This window comes from Chlorocebus sabaeus, chromosome 13 (genome assembly GCF_047675955.1).
Source record: "Chlorocebus sabaeus isolate Y175 chromosome 13, mChlSab1.0.hap1, whole genome shotgun sequence".
Classification (NCBI taxonomy): domain Eukaryota; kingdom Metazoa; phylum Chordata; class Mammalia; order Primates; family Cercopithecidae; genus Chlorocebus; species Chlorocebus sabaeus.
Genome location: NC_132916.1, coordinates 16230146 through 16255560, shown reverse-complemented (window position 1 = coordinate 16255560; position 25415 = coordinate 16230146). Strand labels below are relative to the sequence as shown.

The 25415-nt window shown below is 41.4% G+C and overlaps 1 protein-coding gene across 2 annotated transcripts in view; it reads right to left on the bottom strand.

Moving 5' to 3' along the window:
* Positions 1–25415, bottom strand: part of CNKSR3 (CNKSR family member 3) — a 107978-nt gene that overhangs the window by 20751 nt on the left and 61812 nt on the right. For both annotated transcript variants that reach the window (XM_008007652.3, XM_038001126.2), the window contains exons 3-7: positions 18776–18978; positions 17671–17758; positions 9762–9803; positions 6801–6920; positions 4453–4512 (exon numbers count right to left, since the gene is read on the bottom strand). In XM_008007652.3, the coding sequence (XP_008005843.3) occupies positions 4453–4512; positions 6801–6920; positions 9762–9803; positions 17671–17758; positions 18776–18978 (513 nt within the window). The remainder of the gene's footprint in view (positions 1–4452; positions 4513–6800; positions 6921–9761; positions 9804–17670; positions 17759–18775; positions 18979–25415) is intronic.

The window sequence follows — 25415 nt, the reverse complement described above, 5'->3', positions numbered from 1 at the left end:
ATCATCCTTGTAACTCTGTCATCTCGTTTCCTTATTAAAACTAAATGTCGTTCTTATTCTACTTTTCCATATTATTGCAATGCTGCTAAAATAGAAAGTTGGTGGGAATAGAAATTGCTTTAAAGAAAATGAATTTAGTTTTCTTTTCATTTTCAGATTACATTCAAAAATGAGTTTTCAGTGTCAAAACAAAACCCGAACTTTTTTTCCTTCAAATAATGCCTGGTTATTAATTTACCATTGCTGCAACAAAAATATATATAAAGGGATATAATCCATTTGTCAAATATTTTGCTCACGGTGTTCTTGTTCATATAAGCCACCTAGAACTCCTGTGTTGAAGGTATGTCACATATGACTAAGAGAAGAAGAAAGGACAAACTTTGGATTTCAAATTCTAATCAAACCTTATCTAGAACAGAGTATTTAATTTTCTAACTTACATCACTGGCTGAATCTTCAAACAATTTCCAACTATTCAAAAAATAGTACTTTTGAACATGGAGAGAGGGATAGCAAGACCCAAGACACACTGGCTGAAGTTTCTCTAAATTGTCGTGACAGGCTCAAAGGGAAATTAACAAGTAGCCCTAAACTGTAGAAATATTCCCTTTCATTTTATCTAGGTCCATACAAGGCCCTGGTAACTGTGATAGTTATTTGTGAAAACATTTAACCTCCTATCGTACCCAGCAGTGCTCACCTGAGAGACCAGCCCATGTTCATCTCAAGTTTCTGGTTTTTTGTTTTGTTTTGTTTTGTTTTGTTTTGTTTGAGACTAACTCATGCTCAGTTGCCCAGGCTGGAGCACAGTGGTGCAACCTCAGCCCATAGTAACCTCTGCCTCTGAGGCTCAGCCATTCTCCTGCCTCAACCTCCTGAGTAGTTGGGATTACAGGCACCTGCCACCACACCCAGCTAATTTTTGTATTTTTAGTAGAGACGGGGTTTCACCACATTGGCCAAGCTGATCTTGAACTACTGACTTCAGGTGATCCGCCCGCCTCGGCCTCCCAAAGTGCTGAGATTACAGGCGTGAGCCACTGTGCCTGGCCCATCTCACATTTCTCACATCACTTAAAAAATGAATTTATCTATGCTCCTTTTTGTTCTGTGTGTCAGATGCTGAACCCACAGTTACAGGCCTACTTTAGTAATTCTGATCCTAATCGGTCCAGTCCAGTTAATCTTCCTGGGCAAGGGATTCATTTAAGATAAGCTTCACTTTACAAAAGAGAGCCCCAAGGCCAGGAAGTCCCTGTCTCTACATGTGCAATCTTAAAAAACATGCTCTGATGTCCTGAATTGACTTCCCTTCCTAAGGACCCTTTCGCATTCATTTCTCAAATGTCCAATCAAGTGATTAAGAGTTATGTTTGGCAGAACACTGGTAAAGAGAGAGTTCGGTACCAAAATTCTACCCAGGCCAGTAGCTCTTGCCTAGCTTCACCATGAGGAGGACAACTGAAAAATGATGCTTGTGTTGGTTTGCTGCAGAAGGGTCATGACCTAGAGAATAATGCACCCATTCTTCAGAGGCTAATCTAACTCCCACTTGATCTGAGGAGTGGAGGATAGAAGTATGGATGAGGTTGTGTCAAGACTCTTGTCAAGGTCTAAAATAACATCAAAAAAAGAATTAAGATAGAGAAACATCAGATACTGTTGGGTCTGACTTTGGAATGATCCTGGCCTCTCAGGTAACTTACCTTCAAAGAAAGGGATTGAAGGCCTTGCTTGCTTGCTTCAGCCTCAAGCAAGCATTGCTTCAGCCTCAAGTCCAAGACTGAAGAATATGGACATAATTCACTTGTGAAAACAATGGGTGATTTTCATCCACTGCTACCTACCATACTGGGCTTCCATTAAAACATTCTGACAGTGAAGTCATAGCAACCTTAAGTGATAGCCAAAAGCTGACCTGGAGCTGGCACATTCTACTGCCATTCAAGTATATAATACCCAACATTAAGAATAAAATATCCAGGGGCCAGGCATGGGGGCTCACGACTGTAACCCCAGCACTTTGGGAGGCCGAGGCGGGAGGTCAGGAGATCGAGACCACCCTGGCTAACACGGTGAAACCCCATCTCTACTAAAAAATACAGAAAATTAGTGGGGCGTGGTGGTGGGCGCCTGTAGTCCCAGCTACTTGGGAGGCTGAGGCAGGAGAATGGCGTGAACCCAGGAGGCGGAGCTTGCAGTGAGCAGAGATTGTGCCACTGCACTCCAGCCTGGGAGACAGAGCGAGACTCCATCTCAAAAAAAAAAAAAAAAAAAAAAGAATAAAATACCCAGATTGAGTCGGGGAGAAGTGGGCTCTCACCTAACTTCCCACACTTGTCTAGAAGACTTAGACTGACTTAGCCTAGTGTCTAGCACATTCCAGGTCCTCAATAAATGCAAACTGAATGACTAAAGGAATGAGTGACATTTTCAAGTGGATTACCAGATGGAAGAAGACATGTTTTCTTTTTTGATCTCTAACAAGGTGGTAGCCACCACTCCCTGAGATGACTTCCATACAATCTTACATGGGAACACCAGGGCCAACCCTGAGTCTGTCAGCCAGTGGTACAATTCTGGTAGGAATTCAGGGAATATATCATTAATGACATATGACATTTCATTTAATTCAAAAGAAGCTTTGTTTAGTCTGTCATTGAACTCTTCTTTTTTTTAATTTTTATTTTTTATTTTTTATTTTTTTTGAAATGGAGTCTTGCTCTGTCGCCCAGGTTGGACTGTGCAGTGGCTCAATCTCGGCTCACTGCAACCTCCTGGGTTCAAGCAATTCTCCTGCCTCAGCCTCCCAAGTGGCTGACACGTACGCCACCATGCCTGGCTAATATTTTGTATTTTTAGAAGAAATGGGGTTTCATCGTGTTAGCCATGACGGTCTTGATCTCCTGACCTTGTGATCAGCCCACCTCAGCCTCCCAAAGTGCTGGGATTACAGGTGTGAGCCACTGCGCCCGGCCGGAATTCTTTTCTTTAAAAAGGGGGGTGGTGCAAGAGGAAGGAAATACTATGCCTTCCGGTAGTAATTCTGTAGTGCTCCAGATCCAAGATGGCAATTGCTTCAAGACCCAATAGAGTTGGAAAACACACTGGTCTGGTTAAGATAGACAATGCAATCATCAAATTGCTAGACTGCAAAACTTCAACTCTAAAAACTGAAAGACATTCACCATGTTTCTCATCTATACAAATAGACATGACTGTTCTTATCACAGTTGAGCTGCAACATACTGAGTCTCAATCAAGAATGAAGGAAGAATCGTGTGTTGCATCTTGTGTCTTTTCTTCAGCACCATCCCCAGCCTAAAAGCAGAGCTTCCTGTGCTGTTATTATCTAGGAGGTGACACGGTATAAAAACTCCTAGTGACTCTTAGGGCTTCCTCGCTATAGCTCAACAGAGAATCCTGAAAGATACTACCATTTCCTACCCATTCATCTACCAGAACCATGCAATGCATTTATAATTCATTGACTGCCTTAAGCAGTATCATTTTGTCAGTACAAAAATCAAGTGCTTATCACAGACACTCAAAGATCATGCCATCTTCCTTTATCGAAAGATCTAGCAGCTGAAGCTCAAAATTAGACACATATTTCTACCAAACAGATTAGAAAAGCAGCTACTAAAATTTCCCCTAATTCTAGGAATTATCTCCTCCTGTCTTAGCTGATTAAATAGGTTAATTCCCCCAAATCCATGGTTCTTTTACACAGACCCAGGGAAGCTATTCAAACATTTTTAGTTTCATATCAATGTATTTCAAAAGCACGCCATATTGTAGGCTGCAAGAAGAAAGCATTCAACTAGCTCTACTTCTCACAAATTCAAAATGTTGAGGGGCTAAAGACAACCCTACACATAGCAGAATTTCCAGAAGGAAGTACACAGTGTACACAAGTCTCTCACAGTAGAAAACAGACCTGCTTTTCCTATTCAAAGGGCGGGGAGAGAGGACTAAATTTCAGTATCATGCCAAATATTGTGAAACACAACTATAAAAATATGTTGTAAAAAAAATCCTGAAATAGCTGCTTTGGAGACATAAAAATTCCATTAAATCAAAAAATATATATTTTATACACATGGTTACCAATCCCAGTTGTTATAAGAGTGATTCTCAAAAACAAAAAGATCACTGCTTTTGTATTTATGGCTTAACACTTCCAGGGTGCAAAAGCAGTAATTAACACAAGGGTAGCATAAAAACTGGGCAAGGTGTATGAACAAGAGCAATAAAGGACGATTTAAATAATAAATTGACAACAGTTGGTGACAAGCAGTACTCTGTCAACAGAAATAAACAAAGCAGGTACCCATGCTCTCATAATAATCAAACAACATGCACACATTTAAATTCAAAGTATAGAGACTGTGGATCAAATTTGTTTAAACACACAACAGCTTTTACACTTAATGAATATACACTTACATTTTCTGTGGTTCCAGTAATCACGTGTAACCCATCATAGGTTGATTTGATGTACATGCCCTGGAGTGAGTCACAAACAGATTAACTCATTACTCCAACATTTACAGACATCACCCCAAGCAAGACTTAAACTTATAAAACATTAACAACAGTCCCTTCAGAACAATACTCGTTTTTCAGCCTCCCGAAACATCGAGAAACAAGATCTAAAGGGTGGTGAAGGGGAGCTAAGCAAACTGAAATACTGGTGAAAGCAGTAAAACGTGTGATCTCTTTGATACTATAATCTGTGTACCAGGCACACAGAATTATGCCACAACTCCGAGGATGTGGGCTTTTTCTTAGACCTACAGAATGAGTGAATGAGGGAGGCACTTCAAACAAGAACGGTTCTATTATGTTGACAATGAGACGGGGTCGTGCTATGTTGCCTAGACTGGAGTGTAGCGATGCCAACACAGCTCACTGTTACCTTGAACTCCTGGGCTCAAGTGATCCTCTCACCTCAGCCTCCCCAAGAAGCCAGGACTACAGGTGTGTGCCACCACACCCAGCTAATTATTTTATTTTTTTAATAGAGAAAGGACCTCGCTATGTTATCTGGGCTGGTTTCAAACTCCTGGGCTCAAGTGATCCTCCCACCTCGGCCTCCCAAAGTGCTGGGATTATAGGAGTAAGCCACCACACCCAGCCAAAGAACAGTTCTTTCTTGACCATTTCTTGGTCTAGGGACACAATATATTCATTTAAATTTGGTAACCGAAATAACCTCAGAGTAACTATTAAAGCTACTAATAATCACACAAAGATATATGAACAAAGATTATTAAATAACAAAGCATAGGGAGCAAATTAGTAACAGACATCTTTCCTTTTAAGGGAAATGTAAAGATGAATGAATATTCTCTCTCCTAAGAGGCCTGAGAGGCAAACTCAGAGGCCATGCCTCACTGAGTGATACACCGACTATAACATTGAGGAATTATTTCTGCAGTTGGACTCACCACATTTAATGTTGTTTAATTAAACTGCTACAAGATGGGAAAAGAGAGCAAAAAGTAGAACGGGCAAAAAGTAGTTGCTCACCCTGGTATCTATGCTGTAACAATGTGGACCCTCCTCAGACATTACGCTGCACCCAGCCTGCTCATTAACCTACACCAATTTATGATGAGAGACCCATCAAACACCAATGCCTTCAGGTTCTGCCCATTCCTCTCCTATCCTGTTACTTTCACTCACAGATTATATCAGCTTCTCCCCTACACATGGTACTCCCCCTCCCAGGGCACTGCTTGTATAACTCTACCATCTGAAATGACAACTCCATTTCTGCCTGCTCAGGGCATTTATCTGCTTAAATATTTGACTATAAACCTACCTCCAGGAAGTCCTCCCTGTTTAAACTTAATCTGTTATAATCCATCATTTGCCTTGAAGTCAAGCAGTACCAATATGCAAATTTCTGCTCACTAAGAATGTGGGCCTAAAACAGTCGGTTGATTTTTGTTTTTTTCTATCTAAGAGCAGAGACTACCTTAATAGCTCCCAACAGCTACCTATACATTAGATACTTCTCCCCCTCCACCTTCTCCTCCTCCTCCTTCACCTCCTCATCATCAATACCAGCAACAGTAGCTGCAGCCACATTAATGCACACGTACTATGTGCTTGGGGCCTGGCACTTGGCACTCACAATGTAATACAATACTTTCAACAACCCTATGAGGAAACTGACACGTAAAGAGGTTAAGTCCCTAAAGAGCCGGGACTTAAACCCAGCTCTCTCTGACTCAAAGCCTCTAAACTAACTAATGGGCTTCACAGCTTCTTCACGAAAATTTCAGCAAATTAATCCCACAGGATGCACGCTAGGTACTCGGAGACTACCTGTATATAGTCCCACAGCCTGTTATGATATAGCTCGTATATTACTTATGAAACGTTTCTAAACCCTTCTTAAGAATCACTGCCTTCAGCCAGTCTCTTCTCACATTTGTCTAAGTGCTAATAGAGACTTTCAGACAGATGTTGCTTTTGTAGCCAGAGACCATATTTCCTTTGTGTAAATGTTTTATATTTCCTTGCATTGCTAAGTCCTAAAAATAAAGTGTTATCTTCAAAATATGAGTATACAGTTTTTAAATTGTATTTATTTTTATACTTTGAAGATAGAAAACATATCAACAGGATTCAAGATAGCACATTCCTAACTACATCACGGAAGGTGGTCTAACTTAATTCTACTTTTCAGAATTATAGTGAAAGCAATAAGGAATTTTTTTTAAAAATTTAATAAATGATGATATACGTTATCTGAAAATAAAACCAGTGTTATTAGAACTTACCAGGCCTTCCCCAGGTTTAATGTTTGGTAAGTGAACTTCCTCCAGACATGCACATTGGCTCATCACAGGATCTGTGGTAGATCGGATTGTTTTGTCACAGATGCCATTTAAAACCTTGACCTAGAATTGGAGAAGCAAATAGGAAAGTTCAATCATTGACCAAGTTTATCTCAAGCTGATTTTTAGAGAAATGCATTTCACCTATAATCTTTAGTTCTGGTCGGCAATCATTCTGATAATTCTGCTCAATGAATGCATGGCATTTAGACTTCCTGTTTACCATCCGTGGGAATAGTGCCACTATTTCAGCTTTGTTTACAAAGGGCAGTTTTTATATTCACTCCTTCATGACCACCGAAGAACACAGGCCAGGCAGAAATCCCCTTTCAGCAATGAAATGGAATCATTTCTCCAAGGCCACCTACCTGACTTTTCAATGATTGCTCACAGTCTCTGAACACCAAATATTGACAAGGCAAAAAAAAAAAAAAAAAAATTTGTTTTGGGCCTAAACCATTTTTTTAATGGACTTTACTTTTTAAAGCTGTTTTAGGTTTATTTAAAAAATTGAGCAAAAAGTCCATTGAGTTCCCATATATCCCCTCCACCACCACCCTCCATTCCCAGCTTCCTCTATTATTAACATCTTGTACTAGTGCAATGCATTTGTTACAAATGATGAACTAGGCTGGGCACAGCGGCTCACGACTGTAATCTCAGCACTTTGGGGGGCCAAGGTGGGTGGATCACCTGAAGTCAGCAGTTCAAGACCAGCCTGACCAATATGGCAAAACCCCATCTCTACTAAAAATAGAAAAATTAGATGGGCATGGTGGCGGGTGCCTGTAACCCCAGCTACTCGGGAGGCTGAGGTTGCAGAATTGCTTGAACCTCGGAGGCAGAGGCTGAGGCTGCAGTGAGCCGAGTCACACCACTCTACTTCAGCTTGGGTGACAGAGCGAGACTCTGTCTCCAATAAAACAAAACAAAAACAAATGATGAACTAATATTCAGACATTAACTAAAATCTTTAATTTATATTAGGGTTCACTTTTTGTGGTGTGCATTCTACGAGCTCTGACAAATGCCTAATGTCATGTATCCATCATTACGGTCTCATACAGGATAGTTTCAACGTCCTAAATATCCCCTGTGCGCAGCCTAATTACCCACCACCCCATCCCTCACCACGAACCCCTGGCAAACATAGATCTTTCTACTATCTCTGTGGTTTTGATTTTCTAGAATGCCAAATAGTCAGAATTATGCAGCATGTAGCCTTTTCAGACTGCCTTATTTCAATTAACAATATGCTTGTAAGTTTCCTCCATATATTTTCAGGACTTAATAGCTTATTTCTTTTTTATTGCTGAATAATATTCTATTTTATAGATGTACAACAGTTTCTTTATCCATTTACCTATTGAGAGACACTAAGGTTGCCTCCAATTTTTTTGGCAATTTTGAGTAAACCTGCTATAAACATCCTGTGCACATTTTTTGATGTAAATTTTCAACTCCTTTGGGTAAATATTTAGGAGCACAACTGTTGGATCATATGGTAAGAGAATATGTTTCATTTTGTAAGAAACTTCCAAATTGTCCTCCAAACTGCCTACACCATTTTGCATTTCTACCAGCAATTAATGAGCATTCCTGTTGCTCCACATCCTCAGCAGCGTTTGGTGTTGTCGGTGTTTTATATTTTAGCCTATATAATAGGTGTATAGTGGTATCTCGTTGTTTTAATTTGCAATTCCCTAATTACGGATGACATTGAACATCTTTTCATAGGCTTATTTGCCATGTGTATGTAAGTACCTATTCAGATCTTTTGCCTCCTTTATAATTGGGTTGTTTGTCTTCTTATTCTTATTTTAAGAGTTCTTTGTATATTTTGGATACAAGTCCTTTATCTGCTAGGTGTTTTGAAAACATTTTCTCCCAGTCTGTGGCTTGTCTTTTCATTCTCTTACCAGTGCGTTTCACATAGCGGTTTTTAATTTTAATGAAGTCCACGTTATCAATTTTTCTTTCATGAATTACGCTTTTGGTATTCTATCTGAAAACTCATTGCAAACCTGACTGACAGTCACCTACATTTTCTCCTATGTTATCTTTTAGATGGTTTATAGTTTTGCATTTTACATTTAGGTTATCATCTTTTTAGTGATCACTCACATTCTTTGAATGCCAAACACCGACGAGGTAAAACTAAAGAGACAATGAGAGGATCCCTATTAAGTGGTCTCCTTGTAGAAGTCACAGTGGTTACGTGTGGTATTTCCCCAATCAGACTCATCTAACCTTTCAAAATTAAACAACCAAAGAAATCAGGAAATTCCAAAGAGTGATTTTTCTTTCCAAGGGGGAGAATCCAAGAAGTGATACTTTTTACATTCCTCCAATTTGTTTGGCCTCCCTATTTATGGAAAATATATTTATAGCAGTTTCATTGCTAAATTCCTCAACATCAGTAGGAGGAAGGTCTTATCAAAAGAGCACAGGCCGGCTTATGCCAAAAGGAGGAAGTGATGATGAATAGTTACAAAATGCTCCTTAAACAGTTCCAGCACATCCCCCCTCCATCATAAGGTTGTTGCCAAGAATTTTTTTCTTAAATCAAAACGGTCCTAAAGTGAAATTTGCACACCAGTTCAATCGTGATTAGCAGGCTAGCTAGCAATGTACGTATAACTGTATCCTGATATAATGTTCAGAAAAAGTAACAATAAAACAGAGACTCAATGTAGCTAATTTAAGTACAGGAATTTTCACAGTAGTTGGTCTTGTTAAGTAACTTTTGTGCTTTCCCTTCCACCTAAATTTAAAAACTCGTGTCCCAAAAGCCAATATTTCAAAGTATCTCCTGAAGTAATTAGCCACAGTGCATTTACTTAATGTGATTCCCACTGCCTTTGGAAAAGGAATTTTACAGTAACTTTTAGAACGCATACTTACCACAGTTAAAACTTTATCCTCCATTTCTGCTACAAAGCAATCCTAAAGAAGGGGATGGAGAAAATGAACACTGAGTACAAGAGTTAAAAACCCTCAGAACTGTTGGCTTAACTTTCTAGATATTTTCTGCAGCTCAAGGTGGTCTCTGACACAGCCCTCAGCCTGCACAGTCCTGCGGGACTGGGATGGGAAAGGGAGGGCACAGTAGGAACAGAGCTGACGTTCTCACCTTCTGAAGGTCCCGCTCTCCCCTGACCCAAGGAGTTCTCATCCAAGGAACCCATTTGGCCAATTACTGAATTTGAAAACTTACAAAAATCATTGCACTGAAATCCACCTACTCTCCAGACTGTCCAGAGAGTAGTAAGTCAGAAATCCAAGTCAAGAAACCTGACGATGGCTCCCAGTGTGCCCCCAGGAACAGATAGCAGTGGGCCGACAAGCTGGCAGTCTTTAGCTCTGGACCTGCCTACAAGAATAGCTTTCAAATAAGGGCTTGAGTAAACTCAGCCACAAACGTTTATTTTAAGCACCACTGAGATTAAATCAGATATTTCAGTCCTTGATAGATGAAAAGAGTTCAACAAAACATTCATTAACACACTGCCAAAAAAGTGGTCTTGAGGTATGCTATTGATGACACGAAATAAAGGGCTGGAATGCAAAGCATTATTTATTCAGCTTAAGAACAAAAGGCTTGGAACACCGTATGAACTGGGTTAGCTGATTATAGGAGCCACCATTGTCCTGTCTCAAAGCTGCCAAAGTGAAATTGCCAATGTGAAACTTTCACAGTTAACCTTCTAGAACTCATCCGTAGCAAAGGATTTCAACCTATACTGCAGAATGCATGCAGAAAAAAAAAGTCAATACAACTAGATTCTATAGAGTTTATTCAGCACTATTAACTGTAATCCCAAGCTAGGACAACCTTAAAGATAATGCTAATTCTTTTATGTACATGAAAAAATGTTAATCAACTGTGTTGGAATTGTCAGGCGAAGATTTTTCACTTCAATCAAAAAGTCATTTTTAGGTTATTTTTTTACTACTTCTGAGGAAGGAAGATGGCTACCAGTTTCTACTCTATATGATTTAATAATCAGACTTTTATTGTCTTCTTAAATTTGTTTAAACATTTTTCTACTAGATAAAAATGTAGGAAACAATAGTAAGGACTGCTCCTAAAATTTATACTGACTCTCAGGAAAAGAGCAGCCCGGGGAGAAAAGACTTTAAAAAAATAAATTTAGAAATGTATTTTTACATGTGTGAAGTTGATATTAACTTAAACTACAGGAGCAACCTCTGTAAATAGGAATAATTATAGCTAAAATGTGCTTTTCCAATTCTATCTTATAGTTAAAACTAAACCATCAACTACCATTATGGCTCATCCCCCATTAATACTGTCTGACAGATTTGTTAAATAAATTTCAACCTTAGAAACACAGTATACATATGTGATTGTGTGCTAGAAATAAAACTAATACTTTGTCTTTGTGTCTATCTTTCATCACAAATTTCTTTTCTTTTTTTTTTTTTAAAGACACGGTCTCACTCTGTTGCCCAAGCAGGAATGCAGTGGTGCAATGTCAGCTCACTGGCAGCCTTGACCTCCCGGGCTCAACTGATCCTCCTTCCTCAGCCTCTCAAGCAACTGGGACCACAGGTGCACGCCACCACGCCTGGCTAATTTTTGTATTCTTTGTAGAGACGGGGTTTCGCCATGTTGCCCAGGCTGATCTTGAATTCCTAGACTCAAGCCATCCACCCGCCTCGGCCTCCAAAAATGCTAGGATTACAGGTGTGGGTCACCACGCCCGGCCCACAGATCTCTAAATTAATACAAGCACTGTCACTTTGGGGAGACCATCACCTAGAGGCAGAGAGCAACTCTCAATACACCAGAGCTCAAGAACAAGGTAGACTTGTGACCGCATGGTTCCTACAACTTGATTCCTTGAGGGATCCAAGAGGTCACCAAGAATTTCAGCTCCCTGCGGTGGTGACTGCAGTGGTGATGGAGCCAGCAGCACGAGGAGCTTTCCGCCTCCCAAATTGTTCCAGCTGGCGTGTGAAAGGGCTCCCTCTCACCTCCCGCCACCGAGATCGTGGTTCCCACACCCATTCCTGCCGAGAGGAAGCAGCTGCAGGCATGACTTCACATTGTTTTCTGGCGTGAAGGCAATGGAATGGAAAAATGAGTGCTGAAACCAAGCCACCCCCTCAGAGACTGGACAGTGAGCTGAGCTTCTCACAGCCCTGGGTCACCTGGCAGCAGAGGCCCAGCCTAGGTGGCTCTCAGCACCCCCCAGCCTCTCCTCCTATTCTGCCTTCTCAGGAACCGAGCAGCCTTGCGCAGCAGGTTCAACTTCTCTGAGCCTTAGTTGTCTTCTTTCTAAAATGGGGTGATAACAAAGCCTGCCTCTGAGATCTGCTGAGAATTCAGTGTGATGATGACACACATCAAGCGTGGATGCACACCTGCTGAGAATTCGGTGTGATGACACGCGTCAAGCATGGATATACACCTGAGACGCAGTCAGCACTCAGCAGTGGTCTTTTCCTCTTCTGCTTCCATGGCTTGCTTTCTTTTCATGGACGTGACACAGGGTCTCGCTCTGTCACCCAGGCCTCAGTGCAATGGCACGAACATGGCTCACTGCAGCCTCCGCTTCCAAAGCTCAAGCAATCCTCCCACCTCAGCCTCCCAAGTAGCTGGGACTATAGGCACACGCCACCATGCTTGCCTAGCTTTTTAATTTTTTTTTTAATATAGCATTCTCACTATATTGCTCAGGCAGGTCTCAAGCAATCCTCCCGACTTGGCCTCCCAAAGTGGTGGGATTAAAGAAGTGAGACATTCAGCCTGGCAGGCTTGCTTTCTTTCCATTCAGTTTTCTCAGGGACAAATATTGCTCATTTTCCTAATTCTTTTTTATTGTTGTTGTGAAGATAGTATCTTGTTATGTTGTCCAGGCTGGTTTCAAACTCCTGGGCTCAAGAGATCCTCCCATCTCAGCCTCTAGTAGCTGGGCCTCGAGGCGTGCACCACTACACCTGGCCTCATTCTCTATTTCTTTCCAGACTGAAACTCAGCACCTGCCAGTGCCATTGTGTCTCTCTTGCCGTCCCTATTTCAGTTTTCATGGCATCACAACATGAGGAGACTACAATGGAAATGCAGATCTCAATCCCTTCCCACCTTGGGGTCCTTCATCTCAAATTACAGCCTCAACACTGAATGGGAAGATCTATCCTTATACTTGGTATAGGATGACAGCTAAAGAAATGTTAACAAATGAAGAAATTTCTTAAAAGAAATGTGCGGTTTCCTTGCAGGAGAAAAGAAGCAGCAATACGTATCTTTCAAATTAGAGGACTCATAAATTATTATTGGAAGAAAGGATGCAGAGATGGATGGAAGGAAAAGGATGTCACCACAATAAGAAGGGGGGACGGCAAGATGTAGAAGAAAGACGGGACAAGCAGATGTCTCTTCACAGGGACACCAAGAATAAAGGCTCAGGCAGAACATGTTCTTTGTCTGGAAAGAAATACAACTTTTATTTCTCCAATTCCCCAGTTAAAAGGAGTAAATGGCAAAGACAGATGTCTTCCCAGTCAACAGATCTTCTGTCAAGCAGCTGCAAGAGAATGTGAAGTTCCCTGGCACGTTCAGTCTCATTGCTACCACCACAACGCACCTGGGGTAAGCCACACTCAAATCATTCATCAAGTTTGTGATTTCTAATTCGTGTGTATCTGAGCGCACATGTGCGCAAACATCACCATTTGCCAAACCACCTATGTTCTTTCTTTGTTTTGTTTTGTTTGAGACGGAGTTTCATTCTTTCGCCCAGGCTGGAGTGAAGTGGAACGATCTTGGCTGACTGCAACCTCCACCTCCCGGGTTCAAGTGATTCTCCTGCCTTAGCCTCCCAAGTAGCTGGGACATATAGGTGTCTGCCACCATTCCCAGCTAATTTTTGTATTTTTAATACAAAATACAAAATGGGGTTTCGCCACGTTGGCCAGGCTAGTCTCGAACTCCTGACCTCAGGTGATCTACCTGCCCCGGACTCCCAAAGTTCTGGGATTACAGACGTGAGCCACCACGCCCGGTTATGCACTTCAATTACTACAGAACATGTGCTTGTCAACAACACTTGTTAAGAAACATATTTTTCAATCTAAGTTCAGAAAATGATATCCTGATAAATATTTACGCATCAGTCTTACTCCTTCAAAACTGTTCAAATTTAAAATAAAAAAAAACCAGAGGATGAGGGCAATATATTTGGCCAGTTCTTCGCCTCAAACTATCAAATTTGATTTCAGAAAGCAAGTACAATGCAAGATTTTTGTATTTCCTCCCACAGTCTACTCCTTCTGAAGCAGGCACTGTGCTTTTCACATGTTATATCTTGATCTCCTGACCTCGTGATCTGCCCGCCTCGGCCTCCCAAAGTGCTGGGATTACAGGCATGAGCCACTGCGCCCGGCCCACATGTTATATCTCATTTAATCTTCATAACAATCTTTTGGAGTAGGTATTATTTTAAGTATTTTATATTATTTATCTGTATCTCATTTTACATAAATGTGGTCATATACATGATTTTTGTAAATAAAAAACTTTTGTTCCCTTTTTTTGGCTTGGCTCCTACATTCCCTCCCTATCTCTCCCTCTGCCAGAGTAAATACAACTTTTTTTCCAAACTGTCCACTGTATTTACATATTAACTTATATACAAGTTTGCATAGGATGTATGTTTTATATATATATATACACACACACATGCATTTTAGGTATTTATGGTAACCATTTATCTTCATACCACACTTACTTTTTTGCCTTTTTTTTTTTTTTTTTTTTAACTCAACATTAACTTGTAGAAATCCCACCAAATTATCTGGTAAGGTAAACTGTCCACTGTATTTACATATTAACTTATATACAAGTTTGCATAGGATGTATGTTTTTTATATATACACACACACACACATGCATTTTAGGTATTTATGGTAACCATTTATCTTCATACCACACTTACTTTTTTGCCTTTTTTTTTTTTTTTTTTTTTTTTAACTCAACATTAACTTGTAGAAATCCCACCAAATTATCTGGTAAGGTAAATATTTGTATTCCCATTTTGCAAATGAGAAAATTGAGGTTCAAAACTTGTAAGTGACTTGTCCAAGGCCCCAGGGCTAATTAATGTGTAGAGATAGGATTTGAACCTATAGTGTCTGTGAAGAATACGCTCTTAACCACTAGACTAACCTCCCTCGGTGAGCACCACGGGAAAAAGAGAAACAGAAAATGAACGCAGAAGCAAAACTAATACCTCTTGTGTCCCCTGAGTTCTGATAAAAGTCATTCTCAGCAGCCTAACTTTCCAAAGCATTATTTCATTCATACAACACACATTTTAAAAATCACCATTCATCATGTCCCAGGCATTCTTCGGCCTCAATAAGCTGGAGAGGCGCAATGAGGACGCTCACAGGTACGCCTGTGATGTGACCAGATCAGGATGTGTACTTCCTACGGGGAGAATTTTTTTTTTTTTTTTTTTTTTTTGTAATCATCAGTTCCTAACGATCGACCCCTCTCTCCAATTACCAGGAAAAGTAGCACTTGAGATGATGCATAAGCCCATCCCATCAGACAAGCATAGACTTCTGGCTGAATTACTCAAGTGTCACCTTCTCAAGGAGGTGACTCCAGGCACATATCTCAAACTGTATCCTCACTCCTTCCTGTGCACCTTCCCTCCCTAGCATTGCTTTACCTTTATATAACCACATATACTCATATATAAAAGTTTGCTTATCCATCCATTTTCTCTCTCCCAGAGACTGCAAGATCCAGAAGGTCAGGGACTTTTTATCTGTTTATTCACTCCGGTATCCCAGGGCAGCAGACACAGAGTAAGTGCTAAACAAAAATGTATTGAAAGAAGTGTCCAAATACCTAGAAAGCCAACATCAACTTGCTTAGACAGAAGTTCATCCCATGAAACAAACATGACCCCCTCTGCCTTCACTTTCATCCCTTTCTCTCCTCTCCCTACACTGCAGTGGGGACGGCCTCAATCAGCCACACAGTCAAGGACCCTTCACAATAAAACACAAATGTACCAACAAGCAAAACTTTCCCATTTGCTAATCACAATATTCACCTCTTTCATTTAATTGATTGCTAGTAAACTCGGTTAAAAATCAAAACAGGGTCAGGTGCAGTGGCTTATGCCTCTCAGCGCTTTGGGAGGTCGAGGCAGGAGAATTACTTGAGGCCAGGAATTTGAGACCAGCCTGGGCAACATGGCAAGACCCTGTTTCTACAAAAAATTTAAAAACAAGCTGGGCATGGTGGCATGCACCTGTAGTCCCAGCTATCCAGGAGGCTAAGGTGGAAGGATTGCTTGAGCCAGGAGGCTGAGGCTACGGTGAACCATGATTACACCCCTGCACTTCATCCCAAGCAACAGAGTAAGACCCCATCTCTTAAAAATAAAAAAAAAATCAAAATATGAGCAAAATATTATGGGAAGAGGGAAGCAAGGGAAAAAAAGGACACTCAAGGTAGGTATCAGGGAAATGCCTTCAACCACAAATGCCATGCTTTCATGGTTGTATGACTAACGCATCACAACTGGTATCAGACTATTTTGTCAAAATTACTTTATGCATCATAAAAAAGAGAAAAAACTCAGAAGCTACTTTAGTTGCTCTGAGCACCTTTCTAAGATCATGACCTCAAAAATCCACGTGCCTTGAGAACAATGGCTGCTGAGGACGAGAGCAAACAACTGCCACGTGCAGAGACAAAGTTCACAATTCACATTCCAGAAACAACCAGAAAACACACGGCTTTTCAGAACTGCATCTCTGTAATGGCACGGTCAGGACAGAAGGGAGGATGTTCTTTGCTTTGCCAAATCAGCAGTAGAAACAAATGTGGAAACACAGAATTTTAGAACCAAGTGGGACATGAAAAAACAAGCAGCTCTTCCTCACATTTCATAGTCTCAATTCATTTCAAAAATATTTGACAAGCATCTGCTGCATGCCAAGTAACAGGACAGAAGGTAGTCCTAAGAGCTGATGGTACAAGAAGAATTTTTTTTTTAAAGTTAAGATCACAGAAGCTCAATCAGTTACAGACTGGCTAATATAAAACTTCCTGAGCCTTTACTAAGATACCTAGTTCTGGGCAATGAGCCATGAGTGAAACTGACATGTGTCACTTGCAATTCAGAACATCAGTCAGTGTGTAGACCTTCATGATTTTTACCTCTCTGCCTTGGGGACAAGCAACATGATATACCAGTGATTCTGTCAACCTATGTCCTATACATTTTGAAATGAGGAAAGTCAGAGCTGACTGTCCCCTGCCCCTGACCCATTTGGATGTAAATAATCAAGGAATAAACTGCCAAGGTTTCAGGTTTGGGGGTGTGTTTGTTACTGCACCACAACCTAGCCCATCCTGACTGGTAAATCCAAAAACGAGAGGCCAAAATGAAAAGAAAATTAAGAAGCAGATACAGTAAAGTACTCAGAACAAAGACTATCATGCAACTTAGTTACTCCAGAAATTTCATTAAAAAAAATTAAGTGTTCTAACATTTTAGGGGAAGTACAGGAATTATTAGTTTGACTATTTTAAAACACACAAAAAGGTAATCTTTAATTCAAAGGCCACTGGTCAGTCTTCACAGAAACCATCTTTACAATGGATCTAACTTAAAGCCTTTCATCTCTCCCCAATTCTGATGGGAAAAAAACTGAGGTGGGGAGAGGAGAGTTGTACTTCACACCTGCATGAAAATCCTTTCAAGAAGAGGAAGAGCAGGAAAAAAAAAGAATTAGAAAGTGAAAATGACATACTACTGACCTTCTGGACTGTAGTGGTCAGGTCCAAGCAAAGCTGGATAATTTTGTTCTTCGTGACTGAGAAATCAGTGATCCCTGTAAACGGAGCCCTGGAAGGTAACAACAATCCTCTTAAAAGGCGTAGGGAGAATCCACTGAGATCCCACTGTATGTTGGTGAGTATAGCTAACCCCATGGGCTACTCTAAATTCTTTTCTGTTTTGTTTCGTTTTGCTTTGTTTTGTTTTGTTTGAGACTGTTGCCAAGGCTAGAGTGCAGTGGAATAATCTTGGCTCACTGCAACCTTCGCCTTCTGGGTTCAAGCAACTCTCCTGCCTCAGCCTCCCGAGTAGCTGAGATTACAGGCATGCGCCACCACGCCTGGCTAAGTTTTGTATTAAATCACTTTTTATTTAACTGGTTTCTCTCAAGTGACACATAAAATAGGAATCTGAATAGAAAGAGAGAAGGACTAGATAAAAAAACAAATCAAAAATGACAGTTAACATCCCTTCTGAAGTCAACTAACAGCTTTCATACCAATCAAATCCTCAGCCATTAATATTTAATCTCAGTAAAACACAACCTTTAACACAATTTCACTCTTCTCTAAGCTGAAGTTAATTTGTTCCTGCTATTAACCGTTTAAGTAACTGGCAAAGGAATCCTAAAATCTACCACCGATCGAGGACTCCTCAAGAGTCGGTAAAAGGCCGGGCATGGTGGCTCACGCCTGTAATCCTAGCACTTTGGGAGGCCGAGACGGGTGGATCACGAGGTCAGGGGATCGAGACCATCCCGGCTAACACGGTGAAACCCCATCTCTACTAAAAATATTAAAAAATTAGCCAGGCGTGGTGGCGGGTGCCTGTAGTCCCAGCTAGTAGGGAGGCTGAGGCAGAATGGCGTGAACCCGGGAGGTGGAGCTTGCAGTGAGCCGAGATCACGCCACTGCACTCCAGCCTGGGCCACAGAGAGAGACTCTGCCTCAAAAAAAAAAAAAAGGGGGGGCGCCGGCAAAAATGATATGGAAAGAACAGTGGTTCCTTTTCCTAAGACAAAGTACAGCTACCATGCAGCTTGGCCTCTGCTCCTGCAGGGCAGTGAAAGGCACAGCTCCAACTTACCGGTCCAGCCAGGCCAGCAAGGCCTTGGCGGCGCCGATGAGCTCCACCACGGAGGTCAGGAACTCATTGGGGGCCTTGCGGGAGGTGTTTCCATCGTAAGCGGGACTTTTCCGCCGGCTACTTATGTAATTCTGTAAATTGTGGGAGGATGCTCTCAGTTTCAGAACCAAGTTCTTCATATTATCAGTTTCGAGGCCATAATTCTGTGGAAAATAAAATCAAAGGGGAAAAAGTTCAAAACAATTAACAATATTCGGCGGGGCTTGGTGGCTCACGCCTGTAATCCCAGCACTTTGGGAGGCTGAGGTGGGTGGATCACGAGATCAGGAGATCGGGACCATCCTGGCTAACACGATGAAACCCTGTCTCTACTGAAAATGCAAAAAATTAGCCGGGCATGGTGGTGGGTGCCTGTAGTCCCAGCTACTCGGGAGGCTGAGGCAGGAGAATGGCGTGAACCAGCGAACCAAGATTGCACCAATACTCTCCAGCCTAGGCAACAGAGCCAGACTCTGTCTCACAATAAAAACAAACTAACAAAAAACAATATTCAAACTCTCTGATAACGCAAAAGCCCAGTTAGTCACTTGAAAAACTCTTACAACAACCACAAAACCCTGTGTGATCTATCCCCAGCCCACTTCACTCATCCCAGTCATACCAGCCTTCTCTCTGCTCCTTCCACAGCCACTTTAGCCTCAGGGACTTTGTTCTTGACAGTTCTTCTTCCCCAAATGCTCCTCCTACAAAGCTTGTTGTGGACAGCTCATTCTTTTTTTATTTTTATTTTATTTTTTGAGATGGAGTCTCACTGTGTCACCCAGGCTGGAGTGCAGTGGCGCCATCTCAGCTCACTGCAACCTCTTCCTCCTGGGTTCATGGGTTCAAGAGATTCTCCTGCCTCAGTCTCCTGAATAGCTGGGATTACAGGTGCACACCATCACGCCGGGCTAATTTTTGTATTTTTAGTAGAGACGGGATTTCACCGTGTTGCCCAGGCTAGTCTTGAACTTGTGAGCTCAGGCAATCTGCCCGCCTCAGTCTCCCAAAGTACTGGGATTGGCTGGGCGCAGTGGCTCAAGCCTGTAATCCCAGCACTTTGGGAGGCCGAGACAGGTGGATCACGAGGTTAGGAGATCGAGACCATCCTGGTGAACACAGTGAAACCCCGTCTCTACTAAAAAAATGCAAAAAAACTAGCCGGGCGAGGTGGCGGGCACCCGTAGTCCCAGCTACTTGGGAGGATAAGGCAGGAGAATGGCGTAAACCCGGGAGGCGGAGCTTGCAGTGAGCTGAGATCCAGCCACAGCACTCCAGCCTGGGCTACAGAGCAAGACTCCGTCTCAACAACAAAAACAAAAAACAAAAAAACCCAAAGTACTGGGATTACAGGCGTCAGCCACCCAGCCCAGCCAACAACTCATTGCTATCACTCAGGCGCTGACCCAAATGTCCCCTCCCCTGCAAGGCTTTCCTGATCACTTACTTAATCTAGAACAAGGTTTCTCAATCTCAGTCCTACTGACATTTGGGGCCAGATAATGCTTGTAGGGTTGGGGGTCTCCGTGTATTACAGGATGTTCATCAGCATCCCTGCTCTCTACCCATCAGATGGCAGTAGCGCCTCCTCCCCCGGTGTAACAATCAAAAATGTCTCCCAACATCGCCCTGTGTCCCCTGGTGGCAGAATCGCCCCTTCGATTCACTCTCTAGCCCGTCACCCACTTCTGCCCCATCTGAAGCACCGTGTTTGCAGCCTTCTTCCTCCACTGGGATGTGAGGACTACAGAAGCACGGCTCTGTGAGTATGCCCACTACGGTATTTCCAGCACAGCGGACAATCATATAGTCATGGAGTGCATGGATTTCCACCAGGCAAGACACTCACAAAAAAAAAAACACAGCAGCACTAACTAAACACCAATTCACTAAGCGTGATCTCCTGAGCTTGAAGATGCGGCTCCTGTCTGTACTCCCAGCTACTCAAGAGGTAGGAGGATCACTTGAGTCCAGGAGGTTGAGGCTGCAGTGAGCTATGATCGTGCCACTGTACTCCAGCCTGGGTGACAGAGAGAGACCCTGTCTCAATCAATCATAAAATTAATTTCTTGCTCTTGTGCTTCTAACCTGTGTTCTTTTTGAACAACGTTCAGCTTACATGGGTGCCTCAAAAAAATTAATTTCATGAGCTAATACGGTCCTAGACTCCCTTTCAGAGACAAGAGCCAATCCTGGGAAACAACACGTAAGTCTGCGACATTAGAGGTGGGGTACAAATTTCTGTATTCAATTGCCTCTGTGGGTCCTAAATTGTTTTATCATTTTTTTTTCAAAAAAAACCCATATTTCTTGAGATAGATTATGCTGTCTCAATAGCATCCCAAGGCAAGAATCTGGTACCATTTAAAAACCGAGACTAACAGAATACTTAATATTATTGAACACTTTATGCGAGGAACTGGACTCAGTGTTTGACGTGTATTATCTCAGGAAAACAGCCCAAGAAGGTAGAAATGTTTTTATCTCTAATTTACCACTAAGGAGACTGAGGCATGAAAACAGTAAATAAATTATCTGAAGTTACAAAGCTAATCAGCGGTAGTGCTGGGCTTCTGACCAAGGCAATCTGCATCTAGGGCACAAGCTTTTGATTACTCTCTCTGCTGTGTATGTCCCCTTCCACACAACCTGCCCAAAAAAGGGCCACGTGATAAGACAGATGACAAGATGGACATTAGACAAGGACAAGGAAAACTGTCCAGCGATCCTGGATCCAGCGCAAGCTGAATAGCTATTCTGCTTCTCAAAATTCTACACATCCCCTCTGAAGTGGAGAAACTTTTTTTTTTTTTTTTTTTGAGATGGAGTTTCACTCTGTCACCAGGCTGGAGTGCAGTGGCATGATCTCGACTCACTGCAACCTCTGACTCCCTGGTTCAAGCCATTCTCCTGCCTCAGCCTCCCAAGTAGCTGGGATTACAGGCAAGTACCACCATGCTCAGTTAATCTTTGAATATTTTAGTAGAGATGGGGTTTCACCATGTTAGCCAGGATAGTCTCCATCTCCTGACCTCATGATCCGCCCGCCTCGGCCTTCCAAAGTGCTGGGATTACAGGCATGAACCACTGCACCCGGCTGTGGAGAAACTTCTTTTAGCTGGCTTTAGCCATGTGGGCCAGAGAGAGGCAAGTCACGTGTCAAAATCAAGATACATAAAGCATAAATATACTCAGAAGTATGTAAGAAACTTTTTTTTTTTTGCAAGATGAACAATGGTAAGTTAAAAACAACAATAAAAGGCTTTGACTTTAACAAAAACAATTCTAATTTTAAATAGATTTTACTTGAAGTTTAAATTTATGTTACCTCCTAGTAAAATAAAAAATAATATTTAAAAGATTAGAAATTTTGAAAGAAGCAAAAATTAGCTGAAAAGTTTCTCTTCCAAGCTTTTGAAAAAAACTGAATTTCAAAATATAAATGAATATTCTATATTGGCAGTATTTTTCTATCTAAATGTGATATTCATTTTTTAATGTTATTTTCTAGAGACTAAAATATAATCTTGTCCTCCAATAGAGAGACAAAAATAAGATGGATCTGCATCATAGCTTTTTAAATTCAAAGAATCAAAGACTCACAATTGAATGGATAAAGAGGCCACAAGACAGAGCTTGTTTTGAAGGACTTGTAACTATGATGAAAGGGAAGGACCCCCTCATTCAGTCAGTTACTCAGCCTGCCAACTTACATGAAGCGTTTCGGACTAAAAGCAGGAAACTCAGCTTTCAATAACCAATGTCACCATAAATTACTTGGAACTTTTATGACCATATATATAATGTTTACTTGTTGAACTCAAAGAGGATTAAGTGTATTTTATTGTTGCAAGAAACTTTAAACCTCCATCTTCTAAAAACGTACCACTTTTAATACTGAAATAAAGGGGGAGAGTGGCTTCTTGTAACTGGTTCTCTTCATTTTCCACTCAGTTTGCTCTTTTTTTCACCCAAAACAAATAATGGACCTAGAAAGATGAATAAATATAGCTAGAATAGATTTTTTAAAAGAAGGAAGGAGGAAAAGAAGAAAGGAAAGTTCCTTCCCTTCGACCCCATTCCACATTAAAGAGAGAACAAGAAACTGATTATATTAGCTCAAAAGAACCTCTACTGTAGAAGCATAATCAGGAAAGGATTATTGACTTAAGTGCCCCACAAAGAAAGACCAAAAATAAATAATTTCTCAGACCAGATTATTTTCACCAATCTTGTCCCCAAAACCTGTCTCCTTCAGAAACTGCTTCGAGATAAGGCATCAGAAAGATACAGATTAAGATACAAAGTGAGTTTCGGAAAATCTATTCACATACTAAAACCCTTCCACTGAGATCTCACTTCCTAGGGTTCACCATCAGGGATCCTTTCCTGACCTGGCTAGAGAAATCATACACTAAATGGGAGAAAAGAAAAGCAAAAAGAGTCTTAAAATTATACACATTTAGCTAAGGACAAACCTTATATAACTTCTTCTCTACCATCTTCTCCATTCCTACTAGCTCTGTTTGTGATCTAACATGTGTTATTAAGGTGTGCCAGAGACACAAAATCAAAGTCATCTTATTGACTTGGGTCAATTAAGAGACAGCCTAAGAAATATAGTTCACAGTCTTCCTAAGGCATTTTTAAATAAGCTCATAAGGAAGATCAAGTTAAATATAATTTGCCAGCAAAAATTCCTGTTCCTGCATTTCTTCTCATAAAAAAGATAACATGTTTAAATGATTTGCCGTGGGTAAACAATAAGCAACGAACAATCTCAGAGGTATACCAGTGTGCAAATGCACTCTAGGCCCATAGATTCATTACAGGTACTTCATTTAACCCCAAGTCTAGGTAGCATCACTTAACACATGTATCAATTCCAACTGTTCACTTCTCAACCTCCTTCAACCTTCAAAACACAGCTGCCCATGCCTTGGTGTTCAGTAAACTAGGCCTCACTGACTTGGCAAAGAACACAGGTTACAGTCATACTTATCCTTTTTTTTTTTGTTTTTTTTTTTGAGACGGAGTCTCGCTCTGTCACCCAGACTGGAGTATGGTGGCGTGATCTCAGCAAGCTCCACCTCCTGGGTTCACACCATTCTCCTGCCTCAGCCTCCCGAGTAGCTGGGACTACAGGTGCCCGCCACCATGCCCAGCTAATTTTTTGCATTTTTAGTAGAGACAGGGTTTCACACCGTGTTAGCCAGGATGGTCTCAATCTCCTGACCTTGTGATCCACCTGCCTCGGCCTCCCGAAGTGCTGGGATTACAGGCGTGAGCCACCGTGCCTGGCCACAGTCACACTTACCCTCATTGGTTATTCTTAGTGGTTATTCTCAATCACACCCTCTCAACCAGTACTGGCCAACAGAACTCTACACAAAGATGAAAATGTTCTTTTTCTGTGCTGTCCAACATCGTAGCCACTAGCCACATGGAGCTTCTGAGCACTTGGAGTGTTGCTAGTACAACCGAGGAACTGAATTTTATTTTATTTTAGTTGATTTTCATTTAGACAGTCACATTGAGTAACAGCTATCCTACTGAAAAGAGCAGCTCTATAATCGGTCTCAGGTACCCTCTACCCAGAGAGAGGAAGAAAAACTGGATACAGATTCTAATTTAATCCTAGAAGGTGGTTCTGGTCTCATCGTACAATACAAATCACTCTCCTAAGCCATGACTGCCAGTCAAAGTCAATATTCACGAAGGGCGGTTTCTCTCATTGCTCTCTATCCACAACCAGCTAATTTGTGAGCCACTGCTCACCAGTTTTGGCATCTTCATTAATAGCTGTTTCCTATCCTGTCCATCTATCTGCCCCTCTCTTTGCATTGATACTTTCCAGTGGTTTTGTTTCTCCCCTCCCTCTTCCTTACTTTTAATTCTATTCATTTCCTGTCTATCATAAAATCAACATCCACTAAACTAAGTTTACATAGAAACCTCTTTTATAACACCAAGGCCAACTGCATTTACACATCAACTGCCCTGGAGATGGTCTGTTCAAAGCAGCACCAGTTTATATATCCAAAGATCTATATGCTACAAATGGATTAAAAAGATAGTATAATTAGTATATGAATTATAATAAGAATATTCAAAAAGGAGATTATATCAAGACTAAAGACATTTTAGTAAAGCTCACTAAAATAATCCACACACTTTTGTGAACCCCTACGTGACCCCCCTGTCCAATGCAGTCAGTGGCACAGAGCAGGTCCAGAATGAGTCTGAGGTCAAAGCTTGGTCTGCAAAGGAAATTAGAAGGAAATTGTAGGAGATAAAACACAGCTTTAGGTTCTGGCATTTGTCCAGCTTTGTTCATTTTAGTCTAATGCTCTAAGAGGTAGACAAGGGGAAAAAGCAAAGAGAATGCCCAGGGGCAGCTGTTACGTTTGTCATCCCACCCGATGTACATGATGCATCTCTAGCTGACCCTTCTGCCCTGCCTCTCTTACTTTGGATTTCCAAGTAAATTTACCTGTCCTCCAAGTATTACTGCAAAGTGAAAGAGACAATCTGCAAAACATCAAGCAGAAAAGACGGAAAAGCCATGTTCCCAGAAAGTATAATACAAGTAAACTCAAAC